This window comes from Triticum dicoccoides, chromosome 6A, assembly GCF_002162155.2.
Source record: "Triticum dicoccoides isolate Atlit2015 ecotype Zavitan chromosome 6A, WEW_v2.0, whole genome shotgun sequence".
NCBI classification, from domain to species: domain Eukaryota; kingdom Viridiplantae; phylum Streptophyta; class Magnoliopsida; order Poales; family Poaceae; genus Triticum; species Triticum dicoccoides.
In genome coordinates this window covers 544,620,223-544,641,806 of record NC_041390.1, presented here as the reverse complement: position 1 = coordinate 544,641,806, position 21,584 = coordinate 544,620,223, and the positions used below count along the sequence as shown (strand labels likewise).

General features: G+C 46.8%; 1 protein-coding gene across 1 annotated transcript; it reads left to right on the top strand.

Moving 5' to 3' along the window:
* Window positions 1-19,341: 19,341 nt before the first annotated feature.
* Window positions 19,342-19,939, top strand: LOC119317474. The gene has a single exon (XM_037591943.1). The coding sequence runs from the start codon at window positions 19,342-19,344 to the stop codon at window positions 19,789-19,791; it is 450 nt and encodes a 149-aa protein (XP_037447840.1). The 3' UTR covers window positions 19,792-19,939.
* Window positions 19,940-21,584: the final 1,645 nt, after the last annotated feature.

Genomic DNA, 21,584 nt, shown 5'->3' with positions numbered 1-21,584 from the left:
TTATTTGTAATATTGAAACAACAAAAGCTAAAAGGCAAGCAACAGATAATAAACATAATTTTAATTCTGTATTCAAAAGGCTGGGGGTTTCTGATTCGAATACGATCAGTAAACCGGACCAAAGGGGTTAAGCTAAGGTTCGAATACGACCATATAGCCCCAGTGGCTTTGGCGTTGCGTCGATCAAGAGGGTACCGACAGCTATGTTCTCTTTGGTTCGAATACGACCTATGTTTGAACAGGAAGCCCCCAAATGACCTTGAGGGGTTTTTAACAACCCTGATTCAAATACGATCCAAGTCGGACTCAAGAGGGGTTAAGCTATGATTCAGATACGATCAAGAAGCCCCCAAGTGAGTTTGGCCTTGAGCCGATCAAGAGGGTTACGACAGCTATGTTCTCTTTGGTTCGAATACGACCTATGTTTGAACAAGAAGCCCCCAAGTGACCTTGAGATTTGCAGCTAGATTCGGATACGATCATAAGCCGGACCAAAAAGGTTAAACTTGATTCAAATATGATGAGGTCCTTAATAGTCATTTGTAAGTAAGAAATAAGAAAGATGTATAGTCTGTGAAAAGAAAAGAGGCTCTCAAACGTCAATGAGGTAGTATGACCCATTGTTTAAATTTTTACTGACCACAAAGGGTCCCTCCCAAGGTGGGGATAACTTGTGTGCATCTGAAAGATCCTGGATGAGCCGGAGCACCAAGTCGCCTTCCTAAAAAGTCTTGGACTTAACCTGGCGGCTGTGATAACGACGCAGGTCCTGTTGATAAATTGCTGACCGTGCCACTGCTAAGTCCCTTTCTTCATCTAGCAAGTCAAGCGCATCCTGTCTGGCTTTTTCATTTTTTGCTTCAACGTAAGCCGCCACACAGGGCGAGTCATGACAGATGTCACTAGGCAACACTGCTTCTGCTCCGTAAACCATGAAGAAGGGTGTGTAACCCGTAGACCTGTTGGGCGTAGTATTGATGCTCCATAACACTGAGGGTAATTCCTCTACCCAAAAACCTGACGTTCGCCGTAAAGGAACCATAAGCCGAGGATTTTGCCCTTTCAGAATTTCCTGATTGGCTCTCTCAGCTTGACCATTGGATTGAGGATGAGCTACACAAGAAACATCAAGCCGGATGTGCTCTCGCTGACAAAAATCTTCCATAGCACCTTGGGACAGATTAGTGCCATTATCTGTGATAATACTGTGTGGAAAACCGAAACGGAAGATTACTTTTTTCATGAACTGAACCGCCGTGGCTGCATCACACTAACTCACAGGCTCCGCCTCAACCCATTTGGTGAACTTATCAACTGCCACCAAGAGATGTGTCTTTTTATCCTTAGACCTTTTGAAAGGTCCCACCATGTCAAGCCCCCAGACCGCAACCGGCCAAGTGATTGGAATCATCTGGAGCTCTTGAGCCGGCATATGCGCTCGTCATGCAAATTTTTGACATCCATCACATCTACTGACCAGATCTTCTGCATCAGCGTGAGCCGTCAACCAGTAAAAACCGTGACGAAACGCTTTGGCCACTAAAGATTTTGACCTGGCGTGATGACCGCAATCGCCTTCATGGATCTCAAGAAGGATTTCTTGACCTTCTTCGAGGGAAACACACCGTTGAAATGCTCCGGAAACACTGCAATGAAACAACTCTCCATCCGAAATTGTCATGGACTTAGATCGCCGGGTTATCTGTCGAGCCAGGGTCTCATCCGCTGGCAACTCTCCCCGGGTCATGTAAGCCAAGAACGGTATCGTCTAATCTGGGATGACATGAAGAGCCGCTACCAACTGCGCCTCTGGGTCAGGACCAGCTAAATATTCTTCTGTGGGCAACTTGACAGAGGGGTTATGCAAAACATCCAAAAAGGTATTGGGTGGCACCGGCTTACGCTGAGAACCTAGCCGGCTTAAAGCATCAGCCGCTTCGTTCTTTCGATGGTCAATGTGTTCCACCAGATAACCTTTAAAATATCCTGCAACAGCATCGACCTCTCGGTGATAAGCCGCCATAAGAGGGTCTTTGGAATCCCACTTGCCAGATACCTATTGAGCCACTAGATCTGAGTCACCAAGACATCTGACCCGGCTCAAGCTCATCTCCTTTGCCACTCGAAGACCATGGAGCAAGGCTTCATACTCTGATGCGTTCTTAGTGCATGGAAACATCAATCGTAACACATAACAAAATTTATCACCTCGTGGCGTAGTTAATACGACTCCAGCCCGTGAGCCTTCCAATTGCCTGGATCCATCAAAATGAATAATCCAATATCTGTTGTCCGGCTTCTCTTACGGCATCTGCATCTCTGTCTAGTCATTGATGAAGTCAACCAGGGCTTGAGACTTAATTGCAGTACGTGGAACATACTTCAACCCATGAGATCTAAGCTCAATTGCCCACTTGGCGACTCGCCCCGTGGCTTCTCTGTTTTGAATAATGTCTCCCAAAGGAGCAGAGCTAACCATAGTGATTGGATGTCCCTGAAAGTAATGCTTAAGCTTCCGGCTCTCCATGAACACCCCATAAACAAGCTTCTGCCAATGTGGATATCGTTGTTTAGACTCAATTAGCACTTCACTGACATAATAAACTGGCCGCTGAACCGGATGCTCTTTGCCAGCCTCCTGGCGCTCTACCACAATAGCCACACTAACAGCCCGTGAGTTGGCAGCTACGTATAATAATAGCGGCTCTTTCTCAATTGGAGCAGACAGGACCGGCGGCTTAGCCAGTTGTGCCTTCAGATCCTCAAAAGCAGCGTTTGCAGCATCGCTCCAAACAAAAACATCCGTTTTCTTCATCAACTGATACAGAGGCACAGCCTTTTCCCCTAACTGGCTTATGAACCGGCTCAAAGCAGCCACATGACCCGCCAGTCGCTGAACATCATTGACGCAGGTTGGTTTGGCTAGAGACATGATTGCCTTGATTTTCTCCGGGTTAGCTTCAATACCTCGGTTAGACACCAAAAAACCCAAAAGCTACGGGTTAGCTAACCATTCTCGGTGAAGGTGTGTTCGGGTGTGAGAGAGAGAGAGCGAGGGAGAGATGGAGGGGGAGAGTGAGGAGGTCAGGGGGTCCAGACGGCAGCGGCGTGTCGTTGGCGGCATCGCGCTAGCCAGCGGAGGGCCAGGCAGGCAGCTGCGTGCCGGCATGCGCGGGCGCCGTGCTCGGCCTTGCCTCTGCCAGTAGGCAGAGGTTGAGGACGGGTATGCCCCTGGTGGGCTGGCCAACAGTGCTGGGCCTGGGGGCTTTTCCAGGTGAGCACTCTCTCTCTCTCTCTTTCTAATTCTGTTTCTGTTTTCTATTTATTTGATTTGTTTTGAATTAGTAAAAATACTAACTCATTTTGTAAAATCCTGACCAAAATTGTGGGCACTATTTGAATTATTTCCAGCAGCCCCCAATTGTTTTCAGAAGTATTGAAGCATTTAAAATATTTATAGGAATTAAATGCTCCAATTCAAATACAATATGATTTAACTCAAAAATCCATAAATGTCCAAGAAATATGCTCATCATTTTTGGTAGAGGTTTTCACCTTTATCATAAATCATGAACATTTTCAAAGGGCATTTTGGGTTTATTGAAAATGATTTTATGTTGAACCTATTTGATTTGTTCTGGTGCTAGGGTTTGATCAATCCCCATTTCAAATTTAAAAGAAATTTAGACATGATGCAACATGAAAGCTAGCCTAGGTCATATCAGAACTAGGGATGTGACACGTAAAAATTTGATCTGGCATACATTAGCCCCCAAGTGTCAAGTGGTTTACTCGTAAAGTACTTTGAGACTTGTATCTTGAATTTGAATATTTGAATTTGAAACCAAGTCTTGACTTATCTGAACGTTTCATAGAATGCCTTGTCTTAATTGAACTCTCAATTGTCGGACGCAAAGACCCGGCTAGCAAGTCAGGAGTCCGAAATCAAATCTTCCACTTCCAAACTGCAAATGAGCCTTTCTGCAACAGAAAATTTGAAGACCAGCTTTGCTGCCAAAGAGAAGGTTTGTGAAAATGAGAAAACACTTCTGACCCGACGAGCTGAGACGGCCAACAGCTTAGAAAAAAATTTCAACAGAGGTGAACGGTTTAAAGGGGCGGGTGTCTCAGATGGTCGCTGCTATCTTTGGTAAGCTGCCTGATTTAACCTTTTGCATAATTTTTGCCAAACCGGAGTATAATCCGCCAACTTACTCTGTTAAAAATATATGCAGGTCCACGAAGTAAAAATCCGAGCCAAGACCCGTTGATTAAACTGATGGCAGTATACACCTTGGTTGAACAATTGTATATTGGTGCACAACGGGCTCTAGCCACTATCTCTCATGCAAATCAAGGACCCAACCGGCTTAGCGATGTCCTGAAGAAGCTGTCCATCCTTCCTGCTAGATTCCAAGAAGTAAAACGCTCCTGCGCGCGAGCCGGAGCTTTGACTGCCCTAAGCCGCTCCAAGGCCTGGGTGCCAGACCTAGACCTAGCGGACGTAGCAAGAGGTTACCCTACTGTGAAGGAGGACGGGTCTCCATTTGATCAGGATGATTTCATAGCGTGTGTACGCGAAGTCCGGCCTCAGGCGACTAGTCTTGGAGATGACACCAATGTTGACAAGTACCAGCCGGGTTTTGATAGTGAAAATAAGAAGATGGCCACTCCTTCATACAAAGTAGCAGATCTGATCCCACCAGTGAGAGAAGATACCTTTGCCCCGGAAATTGACCCGGCCGGCCTGATTGACGATGAAGCCGAATTTGTCGCAATGAACGGCTTTGATTGGTCAAAATCCAACTTCCAGCAAACAGAAGGTGGTGAACCGGCGAGGGAGGGACGATGATCATATTCATAGGCTTATAAAGCCTTGTAATAACTTAGTTGCTAAAACATCGCATGTTTTCTTATGTCGTCGTACATAAAATACTTCTATGTGAATCTGCTTCCAGATGTCAATGTATGCATCGTTTAATGTTTATCTCTGCGATATTTGAACTCTGTTCCTGTGAATACAAGAAAAAGACTGGCAAGGTGGTTTAGAACCAAACGGGCTTAAACACCCTAATTTACAGCCAATATATTTACCTCAATAAAAAACAGAGACAAATATAAAGAAAGGATAAGGGTTAATACTAATTCTTGAGTTAACGCAGTGGGTAAGCGCGTATAAGTAAGAACCATACCTTGTCCTTGTTGATCCTTAGATCGCCAGTTTTAATAATCCGGGTGGTGAACTTGATAATTCAATATGTATGAAAAGTTAATACTTCTTGAATACTCAATGATCATCATATCTTAGTAGCTCATACCTTTGGATCCTTGAGCCACTAGCTTGAATAACCCAGGCGGCTGTGTTGTTCAATAATTGAGTCGGTGAAGAAAACCAGGCTATCTTATTTGTAATATTGAAACAACAAAAGCTAAAAGGCAAGCAACAGATAATAAACATAATTTTAATTCTGTATTCAAAAGGCTGGGGGTTTCTGATTCGAATACGATCAGTAAACCGGACCATAGGGGTTAAGCTAAGGTTCGAATACGACCATATAGCCCCAGTGGCTTTGGCGTTGCGCCGATCAAGAGGGTACCGACAGCTATGTTCTCTTTGGTTTGAATACGACCTATGTTTGAACAGGGAGCCCCCAAATGACCTTGAGAGGTTTTTAACAACCCTGATTCAAATACGATCCAAGTCGGACTCAAGAGGGGTTAAGCTATGATTCAGATACGATCAAGAAGCCCCCAAGTGAGTTTGGCCTTGAGCCGATCAAGAGGGTTACGACAGCTATGTTCTCTTTGGTTCGAATACGACCTATGTTTGAACAGGAAGCCGGATTCGGATACGATCATAAGCCGGACCAAAAAGGTTAAACTTGATTCAAATATGATCAGGTCCTTAATAGTCATTTGTAAGTAAGAAATAAGAAAGATGTATAGTCTGTGAAAAGAAAAGAGACCGATGATCTTACTTTATTGCTTATCATAGTATATACAACGTGAACGTATGTACATGTTGAGAGCCGGTGGCTCAGGTGTAATATGGCCGAAGTTGAGCAATGTTCCATGGCCGGCGGGTCTCCTCTTCCGACTTACGTGAGTCTGCATGCTCTCGAACGTCAATGAGGTAGTATGACCCATTGTTTAAATTTTTACTGACCACAAAGGGTCCCTCCCAAGGTGGGGATAACTTGTGTGCATCTGAAAGATCCTGGATGAGCCGGAGCACCAAGTCGCCTTCCTGAAAAGTCCTGGACTTAACCCGGCGGCTGTGATAACGACGCGGGTCCTGTTGATAAATTGCTGACCGTGCCGCTGCTAAGTCCCTTTCTTCATCCAGCATGTCAAGCGCATCCTGTCTGGCTTTTTCATTTTTTGCTTCAACATAAGCCGCCACATGGGGCGAGTCATGACAGATGTCACTAGGCAACACTGCTTCTGCTCGGTAAACCATGAAGAAGGGTGTGTAACCCGTAGACCTGTTGGGCGTAGTATTGATGCTCCATAACACTGAGGGTAATTCCTCTACCCAACAACCCGACGTTCGCTATAAAGGAACCATAAGCCGGGGTTTTCGCCCTTTCAGAATTTCCTGATTGGCTCTCTCAGCTTGACCATTGGATTGAGGATGACCTACAGAAGAAACATCAAGCCGGATGTGCTCTCGCTGACAAAACTCTTCCATAGCCCCTTGGGACAGATTAGTGCCATTATCTGTGATAATACTGTGTGGAAAACCGAAATGGAAGATTACTTTTTTCATGAACCGAACCGTCGTGGCTGCATCACACTTACTCACAGGCTCCGCATAAACCCATTTGGTGAACTTATCAACTGCCACCAAGAGATGTGTCTTTTTATCCTTAGACCTTTTGAAAGGTCCCACCATGTCAAGCCCCCAGACCGCAAACAGCCAAGTGATTGGAATCATCTGGAGCTCTTGAGCCGACATATGCGCTTGTCGTGCAAATTTTTGACATCCATCACATCTACTAACCAGATCTTCTGCATCAGCATGAGCAGTCAACCAGTAAAAACTGTGACGAAACGCTTTGGCCACTAAAGATTTTGACCTGGCGTGATGACCGCAATTGCCTTCATGGATCTCAAGAAGGATTTCTTGACCTTCTTCGGGGGAAACACACCGTTGAAACGCTCCGGAAACACTGCGATGAAACAACTCTCCATCCGAAATCGTCATGGACTTAGATCGCCGGGTTATCTGTCGAGCCAGGGTCTCATCCGCTGGCAACTCTCCGCGGGTCATGTAAGCCAAGAACGGTCTCGTCTAATCTGGGATGACATGAAGAGCCGCTACCAACTGCGCCTCTGGGTCAGGACCAGCTAAATATTCTTCTGTGGGCAACTTGACAGAGGGGTTATGCAAAACATCCAAAAAGGTATTGGGTGGCACCGTCTTACGCTGAGAACCTAGCCGGCTTAAAGCATCAGCCGCTTCGTTCTTTCGATGGTCAATGTGTTCCACCTGATAACCTTTAAAATATCCTGCAACAGCATCGACCTCTCGGCGATAAGCCGCCATGAGAGGGTCTTTGGAATCCCACTTGCTAGATACCTATTGAGCCACTAGATCTGAGTCACCAAGACATCTGACCCGGCTCAAGCTCATCTCCTTTGCCACTCGAAGACCATGGAGCAAGGCTTCATACTCTGCTGCGTTCTTAGTGCATGGAAACATCAATCGTAACACATAACAAAATTTATCACCTCGTGGCGTAGTTAATACGACTCCAGCCCCTGAGCCTTCCAATTGCCTGGATCCATCAAAATGAATAGTCCAATATGTGTTGTCCGGCTTCTCTTCCGGCATCTGCATCTCTGTCCAGTCATTGATGAAGTCAACCAAGGCTTGAGACTTAATTGCCGTACGTGGAACATACTTCAACCCATGAGATCCAAGCTCAATTGCCCACTTGGCGACTCGCCCCGTGGCTTCTCTGTTTTGAATAATGTCTCCCAAAGGAGCAGAGCTAACCATAGTGATTGGATGTCCCTGAAAGTAATGCTTAAGCTTCCGTCTCTCCATGAACACCCCATAAACAAGCTTCTGCCAATGTGGATATCGTTGTTTAGACTCAATTAGCACTTCACTGACATAATAAACCGGCCGCTGAACCGGATGCTCTTTGCCAGCCTCCTGGCGCTCTACCACAATAGCCACACTAACAGCCCGTGAGTTGGCAGCTACGTATAATAATAGCGGCTCTTTCTCAATTGGAGCAGACAGGATCGGCGGCTTAGCCAGTTGTGCCTTCAGATCCTCAAAAGCAGCGTTTGCAGCATCGCTCCAAACAAAAACATCCGTTTTCTTCATCAACTGATACAGAGGCATAGCCTTTTCCCCTAACTGGCTTATGAACCGGCTCAAAGCAGCCACACGACCCGCCAGTCGCTGAACATCATTGACGCAGGTTGGTTTGGCTAGAGACATGATTGCCTTGATTTTCTCCGGGTTAGCTTCAATACCTCGGTTAGACACCAAAAAACCCAAAAGCTACGGGTAACCCAAAACGCCAGGTGCCATTCTTTTTTAGTACAAGCACCGGGTTAGCTAACCATTCTCGGTGAAAGACCTCCACAATGAACCCGGCTGCCAAGAGCCGGGCCACCTCTTCTCCGATGGCCTTGTGCCTTTCTTCATTGAATCATCGGAGAAACTGTCTGACAGGTTTGAACTTTGGATCGATATTAAGAGTGTGCTCAGCGAGTTCCCTTGGGACACCCGGCATGTCTGAAGGTTTCCATGCAAAGATGTCTCGGTTCTCACAGATGAACTCGATGAGCGCGCTTTCCTATTTTGGATCCAAGTTTGCGCTGATGATGAACTGTTTGGATGAGTCGCCAGGTACAAAGTCAACCATCTTAGTGTCATCAGCTGATTTGAATTTCAACTCCGGCTCATGCTCTATTGTTGGTTTCTTAATGACGTCATGTCTGCCGGGTCAACATGATCCTTGTAGAATTTTAACTCCTCTGTTGCACAAACAAATTCAGCATAGGCGGCATCACCCTCTTCACATTCCAATGCTATCTTCCGGCTCCCATGTACTGTAATGGTGCCCTTATGACCCGGCATCTTGAGCTGCAAATATACGTAACACGGCCGAGCCATGAACTTGGCATAAGCCGGCCACCCAAATAGAGCATGATATGGGCTTTTGATCTTAACCACTTCAAAGGTTAATTTTTCTGCTCTGGAGTCATACTCATCTCCAAAGGCTACTTCCAGCTCAATCTTCCCAACTGGGTATGCCGATTTACCAGGTACCACACCGTGAAAAACAGTGTTGGATTGTTTAAGATGTCAATCCCATCTGGCGGAACGTCTCATAGTAGAGGATGTTGATGCTGCTGCCTCCATCCATGAGTACCTTAGCAAACTTGTACCCACCAACCTGAGGTGCCACTACCAAAGCCAAGTGACCCGGATTATCCACCCGGGGCGGGTGATCCTCTCTGCTCCACACAATAGGCTGCTCCGACCAACGTAGCTAACGTGGAATTGCCGGCTCAACGGCATTGACGGCCCTCTTGTGGAGTTTCTGGTCCCTCTTACATAAACTGGTAGTAAAGACATGATATTGTCCGCTACTCAACTGCTTCGGTAGCTAACGTGGAATTGCCGGCTCAACGGCATTGACGGCCCTCTTGTGGAGTTTCTGGTCCCTCTTGCATAAACTGGTAGTAAAGACATGATACTGTCCGCTACTCAACTGCTTCGGGTTGCTCTGATAGCCGGATTGCTGCTGCTGCTGATTCCCTTGGCCGTGTTGCTGATTATATCCTCCTTGGTGACCAGGATAACCCTGACCATGAAAACCTCCTCCGCTTGAACCGGCGCCCGGGCCCTGAAAGCCGCCTCCACCTGAGCCGCCGCCTGGGTCATGACCCCCATCAAATGCGTTTGAATTTTTAAATGCCTTCATGATCGTGCAATCCTTCCACAAGTGGGTGGCTGGTTTCTCCCGGGTGCCGTGTTTTGGACAAGGTTCATTCAACAACTACTCAAGGGTGGGGCCTGACCCGCCCAATCGAGGGGGTTGTCTGCCCTTGCGCCGCTGATTACCACCCTGCGCATTAGTATTAGCAACAAACTCATCAACCTTACGTTTATTCCCTTCCTGATTCGCCGGGTTATGATGGTGACCCTTTCCATTGCCGTTCTTCTTTCCCTTCGTTGCCTTTTCTTCGTCAGACACCGGGTCCTTGGTGGTATCAGAATCGGCATACTTGACAAGAGCTGCCATCAACGCTCCCATGTCATTACAGTCATGTTTAAGCCGCCCCAATTTCTGCTTCAGAGGTTCAAAGCGGCAACTTTTCTCCAACATCAAAACTGCTGAGCCGGGATCCATCTTATCAGATGAATGTATTACCTCCTTGACCCGGCGCACCCAATGGGTTGTAGATTCACCATCCTCTTGCTTGTAATTGGTCAGGTCCACAATCGACATTGGCTGCTTACACGTGTCCTTAAAGTTCTGGATGAACCATGCTTTCAATTGGTCGGGACCCGGTTCGCCTCCGGCGGGTTGCTCCCCCCAGCCCCGGGTGTATGGAATAGGTTCCTCGGATCCAGCGTTAGAGGCAGACGCGATTGAGTTTTCTGATGCCTCCTCCTCATGACCTCGTTCGATGCATTAAGATCCACCGAGAGCCGGAAAGTTTCTGCTTGAAGCTGTTGAGCACGAGCATCCAGAGCCGCTCGTTCCGCTGCCATCCGGGTTTCCTCCACGGCTAGATTTTCCTTAGCTTGCACCATCTCCTCCCGCACGTGTGCCACTTCTGCGTCATGCTGGGCTTTATCCGTCGGTTCTACCACAGTGGTTAACAGAGTCGTCAGCCTATCCATGAGGTCCATTAGAACCTGAGCCGGGGGGCGCGCGGGGTCTCCTGATCCGGCTGCTGCCGACCCGGTAGCTGTTGCTGCTGCTGCGGTGGAGTTCTGCCCGGGTTGCGTCCCCGCCATGAAGACTCTGGCCCAATTCGGCGACTCAAGGGGGTCCGGAATACTGCTGCCATCAGAACAACCCCCGAGCATGTCGTCTTGCAGCTGGTACAACGAGTCTGTCTCACCTGTTGATGATGCAGTATCAGAGTAGATGGACGTCTCCCCGCCTTCCATCGATCCTTTGGAGTATTCACCGCCATGGACGCAGCCTACGAAGGCATGTTTCACGACAGATTGAACACGGGCGGATCCGACGCGCTGAGCCGTTTCGATGAGGTTGGTGTGGACATCCGGCTCAAGGCCTGACTCGCCGATCCGGCCGATGAAGACGTGAATTCCGCCGAAGGGGCCCCGGTACTCGTACTCGATCGAGCCGGCCTCGGGGCCCCAGCCTTCGTCGGCGATGTAGAGTTTGCCGCGATGACTCTTGGTCATCCGGCCCACAGCGTATCCCTTGAGCCCTTTGAAGTTGCCCTACAAGAACTCAAATCCACCGTGCGCTGGCCCCATGGTGGGCGCCAACTGTAGTGGAGTTGACACGGCAGATGTCCTAGAGCAAGGACTTAGTCGTAGGGCCATCGCACTAGGAAGCTTAAAGGGGTTAATCGGGACAAAGGACACACGAGAGAGTTTGTATACTAGTTCGGCCCCTTACGATGAAGGTAAAAGCCTACGTCTAGTTGGGATTGGTATTGCTGAAGTTTCGATCTCCAAGAGGCTTAACTCGCCGGCTTGGTTATCGACTTGGTTGTTTTCTTCCCCTTAACCGCCATGGGGTCGTCCCCTTATATACACGAGTTAACGCCCGGTGGCCTACAAAGTCCCGGTCGGCTCATAATCGTGTTCGGCTCGGTGGCTTCCTTTACAGGCCTTTCTTTACAAGTCTTTCCTTACATACGGCGGTTTACAGTATTAGGCCTTAAGCCGGCCCCAGCCTTTGGGCCTTCTATATGTTTAGTAAACTATCATCTTGAATGTTTATCGGGCTTCTTATGTAACCTGCCATTAGGGCTGACCCGGCCCCTCCTGGGCGGGTCATACTGGTACTAATATCCCCAACAGTAATCCTTTCTGGAAGTCATGTTACTAGACCATGACGAACCTACGAACTATGAGGACGCGATGATGAGCCCAGATTCCGCGAAATGGCTTGAGGCCATGAAATCTGAGATGGGATCCATGTATGAGAACAAAGTATGGACTTTGAATGACTTGCTCGATGATCAGTGAGTCATTAAGAATAAATGGATTTTCAAGAGGGAGACAGACACTGATAGTAGTGTTACTATCTACAAAGCTCGAATGTCGCAAAAGGTTTTCAACAAGTTTAATATGTTGACTACGATGAGATTTTCTCACTCGTAGCGATGCTTAAGTCTACCCGAATCATGTTAGCAATTGCCACATTTTATGAAATCTAGCAAATGGACGTCAAAATTGCATTCCTTAATGGATTTCTTAAAGAAGAGTTGTATATGATGCAACAATAAGGTTTTGTCAATCCTAAAGGTGCTAAGAAAGTGTGCAAGCTCCAATGATCCATCTATGGACTGGTGCAAGCATCTCGGAGTTGGAATATATACTTTGATAAAGTGATCAAAGCATATGGTTTTATACAGACTTGCGGTGAAGCCTGTATTTACTAGAAAGTGAGTGGGAGCACTACAACATTTCTAATAAGTATATGTGAATGACATATTGTTGATCGGAAATAATATAGAATTTTCTGGAAAGCATAAAGGAGTATTTGAAAAGAGTTTTTCAAAGAAAACCTCGATGAAGCTACTTACATATTGAGCATCAATATCTGTAGAGATAGATCAGGACGCTTGATATATTTTCAACGAGTACATACCTTGACAAGATTTTGAAGTAGTTCAAAATGGAAAAGTCAAAGAAGGAGTTCTTGCCTGTGTTGTAAGGTGTGAAGTTGAGTAAAGACTCAAAACCCGACCACGGCAGAAAGTAGAAAGAGAATGAAAAGTCATTCCCTATGCCTCAGTCATATGTTCTATAAAGTATGCTATGCTGTGTACCAGACCTATTGTGTACCTCACCATAAGTTTGTCAAGAGGGTACAATTGTGATCCAGGAGTGGATCACTGTACAGCGGTCAAAAATATCCTTAGTGGAATAAGGAAATGTTTCTCAGTTATAGAGGTGACAAAGAGTTCGTCGTAAAGAGTTACATCGATACAAGCTTTGACACCGATCTGGATGACTCTAAGTCTCAATCTAGATACATATTGAAAGTGGGAGCAATTAGCTAGAGTAGCTCCATGCAAAGCATTGTAGACATAGAAAATTTGCAAAATACATACGGCTTTGAATGTGCAAGACCCGTTGACTAAATTTCTCTCACAAGCAAAACATGATCACTCTTTGGGTGTTAATCACATAGCGATGTGAACTAGATTATCAACTCTAGTAAACACTTTGGGTGTTAGTCACGTGGAGATGTGAACTAATCACATAAATATGTGAACTATTGGTGTTAAATCACATAACGATGTGAACTAGATTATTGACTCTAGTGCAAGTGGGAGACTAAAGGAAATATGCCCTAGAGGCAATAATAAAGTTGTTATTTATATTTCCTTATATCATGATAAATGTTTATTATTCATGCTAGAATTGTATTAACCAGAAACTTAGTACATGTGTGAATACATAGACAAACAGTGTCACTAGTATGTATCTACTTGACTAGCTCGTTGAATCAAAGATGGTTAAGTTTCCTAGCCATAGACATGAGTTGTCATTTGATTAATGGGATCACATCATTAGAGAATGATGTGATTGACTTGACCCATCCGTTAGCCTAGCACGATGATCGTTTAGTTTGCTGCTATTACTTTCTTCATGACTTATACATGTTCTTATGACTATGAGATTATGCAACTCCCGAATACCGGAGGAACATTTTGTGTGCTACCAAACGTCACAGCATAACTGGGTGATTATAAAGGTGCTCTACAGGTGTCTCCGATGGTACTTGTTGAGTTGGCATAGATCAAGATTAGGATTTGTCACTCCGATTATCGGAGAGGTATCTCTGGGCCCTCTCAGTAATGCACATCACTTTAAAGCCTTGCAAGCAATGCAACTAATGAGTTAGTTGCGGGATGATGTATTATGGAACGAGTAAAGAGACTTACCGGTAACGAGATTGGACTAGGTATTGAGATACCGACGATTGAATCTCGGGCAAGTAACATACCGATGACAAAGGGAACAACGTATGTTGTTATGCGGTTTGACCGATAAAGGTCTTCATAGAATATGTAGGAGCCAATATGAGGATCCAGGTTCCTTTATTGGTTAATGACCGGAGACGTGTCTCGGTCATGTCTACATAGTTCTCGAACCCGTAGGGTCCGCACGCTTAACGTTCGGTGACGGTCGGTATTATGAGTTTATGTGTTTTGATGTACCGAAGGTAGTTCGGAGTCCCGGATGAGATTGGGGACATTACAAGGAGTCTCGAAATGGTCGAGACGTAAAGATTGATATATTAGACGACTATATTCGGACATCGGAAAGGTTCTGAGTGATTCGGGTATTTTTCGGAATACCAGAGAGTTACGGGAATTCGCCGGGGGGTATATGGGCCTTATTGGGCTTTAGGGGAAAGAGAGAGGGGAGGCTGCGCCCCCCCAAGGCTTATTCCGAATTGGACTAGGGGGAGGGGGCGTCCCCTCCTTCCTTCTCTTCTCTTTTCCCTTTCCTTCTCTCCTACTCCTACTACATGGAAGGGGGGAATCCTACTCCCGGTGGGATTAGGACTCCCCTTGGGGCGCGCCTAGGAGGGCCTGCCTCTTCCCCTCCTCCACTCCTTTATATACGTGGCTAGGGGGCACCCCATAGACACACAAGTTGATTGTTCCAAGCCGTGTGCGGTGCCCCCCTCCACCATAATCCACCTCGATCATATCGTAGCGGTGATTAGGGAAGCCCTGCGTCGCTAGCAACATCATCACCATCATCACGCCGTCGTGCTGACGGAACACTCCCGTGAATCTCTGCTGGATCGGAGTTCATGAGACGTCATCGAGCTGAACGTATGCTAAACTCGGAGGTGACATGCGTTCGGTACTTGGATCGGTCAGATCATGAAGACGTTCGACTACATCAACCGCGTTCTCATAATGCTTCCGCTTACGGTCTACGAGGGTACGTGGACGATACTCTCCCCTCTCGTTGCTATACATCACCATGATCTTGCGTGTGCGTAGGAATTTTTTTGAAATTACTGCGTTCCCCAACAGCCACTAGTGAAACCTATGGCCCTCGGGTCTATCTTCCATCATATTAATCTCCCTCCAACGTGCTATTTCTGTCGCCGTTTATTTTGCAGTCTTTACTTTTCAATCTATACAACAAAAATATTTATCTTATTATCTTTATCAGATCTCACTTTTGCAAGTGGTCGTGAAGGGATTGACAACCCCTTTATCGCGTTGGTTGCAAGGTTCTTGATTGTTTGTGCAGGTACAAGGGACTTGCGTGTAGTCTCCTACTGGATTGGTATCTTGGTTCTCAAAAACTAAGGGAAATACTTACGCTACTTTGCTGCATCACCCTTTCCTCTTCAAGGGAAAACCAACGCATGCTCAAGAGGTAGCAATAATCATCCAGTTACGTTGTGACGTTTGATAGCACACAAGGTGTTCCTCCAGTATTCGGGACTTGCATAATCTCATAGTTTGAGGAACATGTATAAGTGATGATAAAAGCAATAGCAATAAAACTAAATGATCATTATGCTAAGATAATGGATGGGTCTTGTCCATCACGTCATTCCCCATTCATCAAATGACAACACATGTCTATGGTTGGGAAACTTAACCATCTTTAATTAACGAGCTAGTCAAGTAGAGCCATACTAGGGACACTCTTTGTCTATGTATTCACACATGTACTAAGTTTTCGGTTAATACAATTCTAGCATGAATAATAAACATTTATCATGATATAAGGAAATATAAATAACAACTTTATTATTGCTCTAGGGCATATTTCCTTCAAATCTACCCTTCCTACCATCACTAGGATTTACAATGAGATGGTCCATTTTCAGGAGACGACGTAAACACTCCGCCGAATAGCGCTCTAGATGTGTCTCCGACAAAAACAACACCTTGGGTTGGTATCTTCGCTGGATGTCCAGCAAAGCTCGAACTGCCGGGTCATTCCCGAGCCCCCGACAGTTCAACGCTAATATTTTCATTGCGCCCGGCGGTCCTCCGCTGAGGAGGCCGCCGAAATATCAATAGTATTATTGTCCACACTTGTTCCATCACTGCTTTTGACCTTTGTCTTATTTGCATTTTCCTGTGTCGTTCCTCCAACAACGCTTGGAGGATTATTTGTAACTGCCTCTCCATCTATTCCTTTCAACTTCTTCCTATTCTGACTTTTTTGTGGTGTGCCTCCATTAACTGAGGGATGTTCTTCACTCCCTTCAAATTGATGAGCAATCACAGTTGTATTACCCACTGGAACTCGTGCTGAACTCGGATCCACCAGAGGATCATTCATCAGGCCCTTCGAAGTTGAATCCTGAGCCGCCCTCTTCCCCAACACTAGGGGATCTTCATTCTAGTGTTCAATCATCAACGATGATATCCCAGTATTGGCGACTTGGTCAGCTTGGGCATTAAACCTCCAGCTTATACTTGGATCATAGTCTGACAGTGCCCCTTCACCCAAAACAGGGGGCTTATCTTGATTCATCACATTCTCATGTTCTGTGTCCCTTGCATTTTGTCCAAGGCCCCCGAAGAGATTACCTCTCCTCCCACGGCCTCGACCTTGACCACCCGACATCTCAGGCACTTCTCCACGGTTATCAGCACTAGATCTTCCTCCTCTAGTCCCTCTTGTGCCTCTAGAAGCAAGGATGAACGGCCCCCACTCAAACTTCGTGGTGTCGTGCTCTCCTGACCCACACTCTTCGTACTAGTGGCCCATCATACCGCACTCATAACAAAAGGTTGGGAGCTTCCCAAACTTCACATTGTAAGGTTCAGTTACACCTGCCTTCGTAAATCTGATGACTCTTGTTGGTTTTTTGCTAACATCCAGCCTTACTCTAACTCTTATAAACTCACCAACAAAACCATTGGGTAGCATGACCTGAACCTCTTGTACTTCGCCAATGAGTCTCGCTAAATTTTCTAGAAAACTTTTGTTTCTCAAAACTCCATTGGGCAGTTTATGAATTAGTGCCAAAGTTTCCAAACGATCAAGCTTTACCTTTTTCAGGCTTGGAGAAACCATCATACTCAGCAAGAATTAATGCATAACCTTTGAAATCCCAGAGACCTTGGTGCATGGCCTTGTTCCAATCACCCAAACAGTTGAATTGGATAGAGAAGAGGTTAGGGTTTATCCTCCTCCAAACTACGTTCTGTGCCAGATTCCATGTCGCCCACATGTCACCAATGAGGGCGCTCTGACTAAACGTTTTGGTTGCCAGTAGACGCCCAAGCGCTAGCCACTTTGGCTTGACCTCCTCTGTATCGATCTCATCTTCCCAAACCAAATCATCAAGTTCGTCCTCCTGCAAGGTTAGGCAATCAAGAAGATCGGTGGCGCCGTCAACTCCCGGCCCTTTGGGCGGTTCTTCATGCCCCCTGACTAGCCATGTCTCCCAGCGAACCGGCAGGAAAACAAACGACGACTCCTCCCAAACCCTAGCAACACCCTGCTCCCCGCCAAGGCCCGGTAGGCGATTCAGTCGCCCACTAGTTCAGCCCGATCGGGAAGGGAGGACGGAGGGTGGGAGAGGAGGATAGAGATCGTCTCTCGCCGGAAAAAACTAGACTCACGACGCAGTCACTGGAGGACTGGAGAACCCTAGGCCGTCGCCTTAGGGGAACAGGACCAAATTATAAACTTGATTAAGTACTCACAATTAATTGAGGTCGTTTAGTTTAGAACTTGGTCACCTGATTTGGTCGGGTCAATAATTTCTCAAGAAGCTCTTTCATTTAATTATTTTAATTCATCATATTCCCTAATAGCGAAGCTCTTTTGTTCTATTGAGGTATTCAATTTTAAATTTGGTTTATGATTTTGATTGGACCAACGATTTTTCAAATCAATCAACACCAACGGGCTAGAAAAATATATCAACTCTGTGCACCCTCTTACCACCTAGAAAAAAGAAGTGCCATCATGCGATGATACTATAGCACCAATGAGTATATGTATCCACTAACACAAAAATTTACCCACAAAGGTATGAGTTGATTAGTGCATAACACAGAATCACACTATGAAAGGCCCACCAAATAACCGTGTTATAAATAAACATAAAACACACTCATTCGTCTCCCTCATCCACCAAAGTAAATATTCCATTAGTTTCAAAATACAAGGGGTATTAATCCTTTGAAAAGTCAAATTTCTTTAATTTTGATCAAGTTTAGAGCCAAAAATATCAACATTCACAATGTTAAGCCAAAAAATTTATGAAAATTCTTTCATGATGAATCTAATAACACCAATTTGATATTACGAATTTTGATATATTTTTTCATAAATTTGATCAAACTTAAAGAGGTTGGATTTAAAAAAATACATCTTATATTTTAAAATAAATAAGTATTTTTTTAAGAATCTTAACAACATCAACAGCGCACCAAAGCGCGCCCAACCCTTCTAGTAGATAAGAACGCCTTTGAAACGTGCATCCAGATAGATAGGGTTAGGTTAATTTCCAAAAATAAATAAATCAAATGCCGCCAACAAGATAACGTAGGTTAAAGATGCCGCCGCTGATTTGCACAGGTAGTCAGAACAACCATGACTCCGCAAATCTAGGTTAAAACAAAGCTTAGGGCATGTACAATGGTTGATAAGATAATATTATTTTAAGTTTTGCATGTAATTTAGATATGACAAAGAAAAATGTCTACAATGGGACATCTCTTAGTCTTATCTTCAATAACTAGCAATTCCTAAAAATGTGGTGAGACATATTGTGCTAAGAGATCATCTCTTGTCTTATCTTAAATAAGAAAAGACAAGCATTTTCTTATGAGTTCTATCTCCTCCACCCTATCATTTATCTTATGTGATACTCGTAAGATAACACCATTGTACATGCCCTTCTCAATTCAGCGGGTTCCAGTCAAAAAAAAAGTTCCAGCTTCAGCAGCACTGCTCAGCCAAACTGCTGGTGCTAGAAAAATGAAGAGTCGTGCTACTGTACATTCTTCAGGTCAATTCCTGCCGGGCTTGCTATATAAATGCACACGTCAAACGGACCCCCTCGGCAAGTTCGCGGACACACGCCGCTAGCCCGTGCCGCCGTGCGTGGCCATCCTAATTCCTAGACTAGACGACTCCCGGCGATGTACTCCTGCAGCGAGCGAGACCGCTCGGCCGCGGCGGCGCGTATCATGGAGTCCAGCGCCAAGTACCAGCCATGCAACACGGCGGCGACGCGGACGGCCGCCGGCCAGGTCCCCTCGGACGCGCAGCGGCAGCAGCAGCAGCCGTCGCCGCGGCGCGCCAGGAGGAAGCACCCGGCGTCGGCGTCGCGCCGGTCGTCCACCACCGTTGTGGCGACCGACGTGTCCAACTTCCGCGCCATGGTGCAGGAGCTCACCGGCTTCCCGCCGGCCGCCATCTTCCGGCCGCTGCCGCGCCGGGCCCACGCGGCAACCACCGCCGGCAGCGTCCGGGGCGTGGTGCAGCCGCTGGCGCACCCGCCGAAGTGCGCCCCGCCCGGCGTGTTTGACGGGCTGCCCGACCTCGGGTCGCCGGAGTTCGACACGTCGCCCGACTTGACCTTCGAATGACAATACAGCAGTCCTGGTCGGTAGATTGTTATAATCAAGGGTGACTTGGTAATTTCCTCCTGCTCATGTTTATGTTTGCGTTTGGCAAGTCCTTTTCAAAAACAAGTCATTTGTACAGCACACAAGTTTATACATGGCTAAAGTAATGAAGGGCTTAGCTTTCTCATCTGAAGAAATACATTCCGGCTTTTTGGTATATCTGACAAACATCAAGGAATACACTGAAAGATTCAAACCAAGAAAAGAGAATACATCGTGGTATCCAAAGTCTTTCAACCTCATCTTCTTATAGCCAACCCACAAGAAGAACCCCGTCTACCTCACCGCCAGAGAAATTGTAGTCAGAAAGGAGCGGTTGCAAATGTGAAACGAGGCTGGAATGGCGCGTGTTCTTGTTGTTGTAGCTTTTGTCAAACCGCTTCCTGCAGCGCCACACCGTGGCCGTCCTCCTTGCAGATTTGGCAGCGCTCGCGGTCACCGCGATCACCACCCGGTTGGCGCGGCGCACCACCGCCGCCACCGTTGCCCGAGTTGTCGAAGTAGTTGTTGACGTTGTACCCACCGCGTCCGCCACACTGACCGCCACGTCCGCCGCCGTAGTCACCGCGACCACCTTTCGCAGTGAGGTTGGCGGAGTGGTGGGCGGTGTAGGCGGCGTGCTGCGCAGTGATCCGGGCTTCCGCAGAGAGCAGAAGCGAGAACAGTTCGCTGAGGCCGATCGGGTGATCGGTGACAGCGCGCATGGAGATGGCGCTGACGAACCCGTTGTAGTCGGGCTCGTGTAGACCCTCCAAGATGTGCGACACGACATCATCTTCATCGAGGGGTTTCCCTGCAGCAGCGAGCTCATCCGCTAGCCCCTTCATCTTGGTGAAGTAAGCAGCAGCGGAGAGGTCGCTCTTGTGAGCGTTTTCGATCGCCGATCGGAGCTGGATCTGGCGCACCCCCGGACTGCGCAGAGAAGCTCTCGAACAGGGCTTGCCAGACACCCGCGGCCGTGGTGTGGTTGGAAACTTGCATCAGAACCTCGCGGGACAAGGAGGCAAGCAAAAAAGTGAGCACCTATTGATCTTGGGTGACCCAGATCGCATGCTTTGGGTTCGGTGTGGAGGTGGTCTCCTTCTTCCTGGCGGTCTCCTTCTCGGTGACGATGACAGCAGCAGGTTCCTTGATCGAGCCGTCAAGGTAACCCATCATCGTCGTAGCCCTGACGTGCGGGAGGACTTGCGCCTTCCACACCAGGAAGTTTTCACGGGTAAGTTTCTCCGTGATGGTGTGACCGAGGGAGGCGAGAGAGGGCGTGGCCATGGCGAGGGAGGAGGAGGAAGACATAACCTAGATGTATTGGAAGTACTAGGATCTGTATGCCATGTGAAATGAGGCTGGAAGCGCATGCATTAGCAGAGGCGCGTTGCGTGTTAATATAGCCAGAGGAGGCACGGATTACAGAGGAGGTTAGGTTAGGTTTAGGTGTGGATTGATCTCCAAGCTAACTACTAGGATCAGATCACAACAACCTAACCTAACCTAACTAAATACAACACACGCCACACATCCTAACTAACACGGTTTATACACACCCCATGGATACAATGTTTAACAGCAAAGACAGATCATAATCCTAGAAACAACACACACACACACACACACACACACACCGTCAGTGGCGGAGCTAGCCCAAAAACTCTGGGGGCAAAACACAAATCATCAGTGTCTGGGGGGGCAAATGCTAAAAATGTTCTAATCTAAGTCTCCCTAAAAAATTCTTCAGAAATTGGTCAAAGGTTGGGGGG

Excerpts from the sequence above, each read along its gene's own strand:
- LOC119317474 (XM_037591943.1), top strand. The coding sequence starts at position 19,342 with ATGTACTCCTGCAGCGAGCGAGACCGCTCGGCCGCGGCGGCGCGTATC.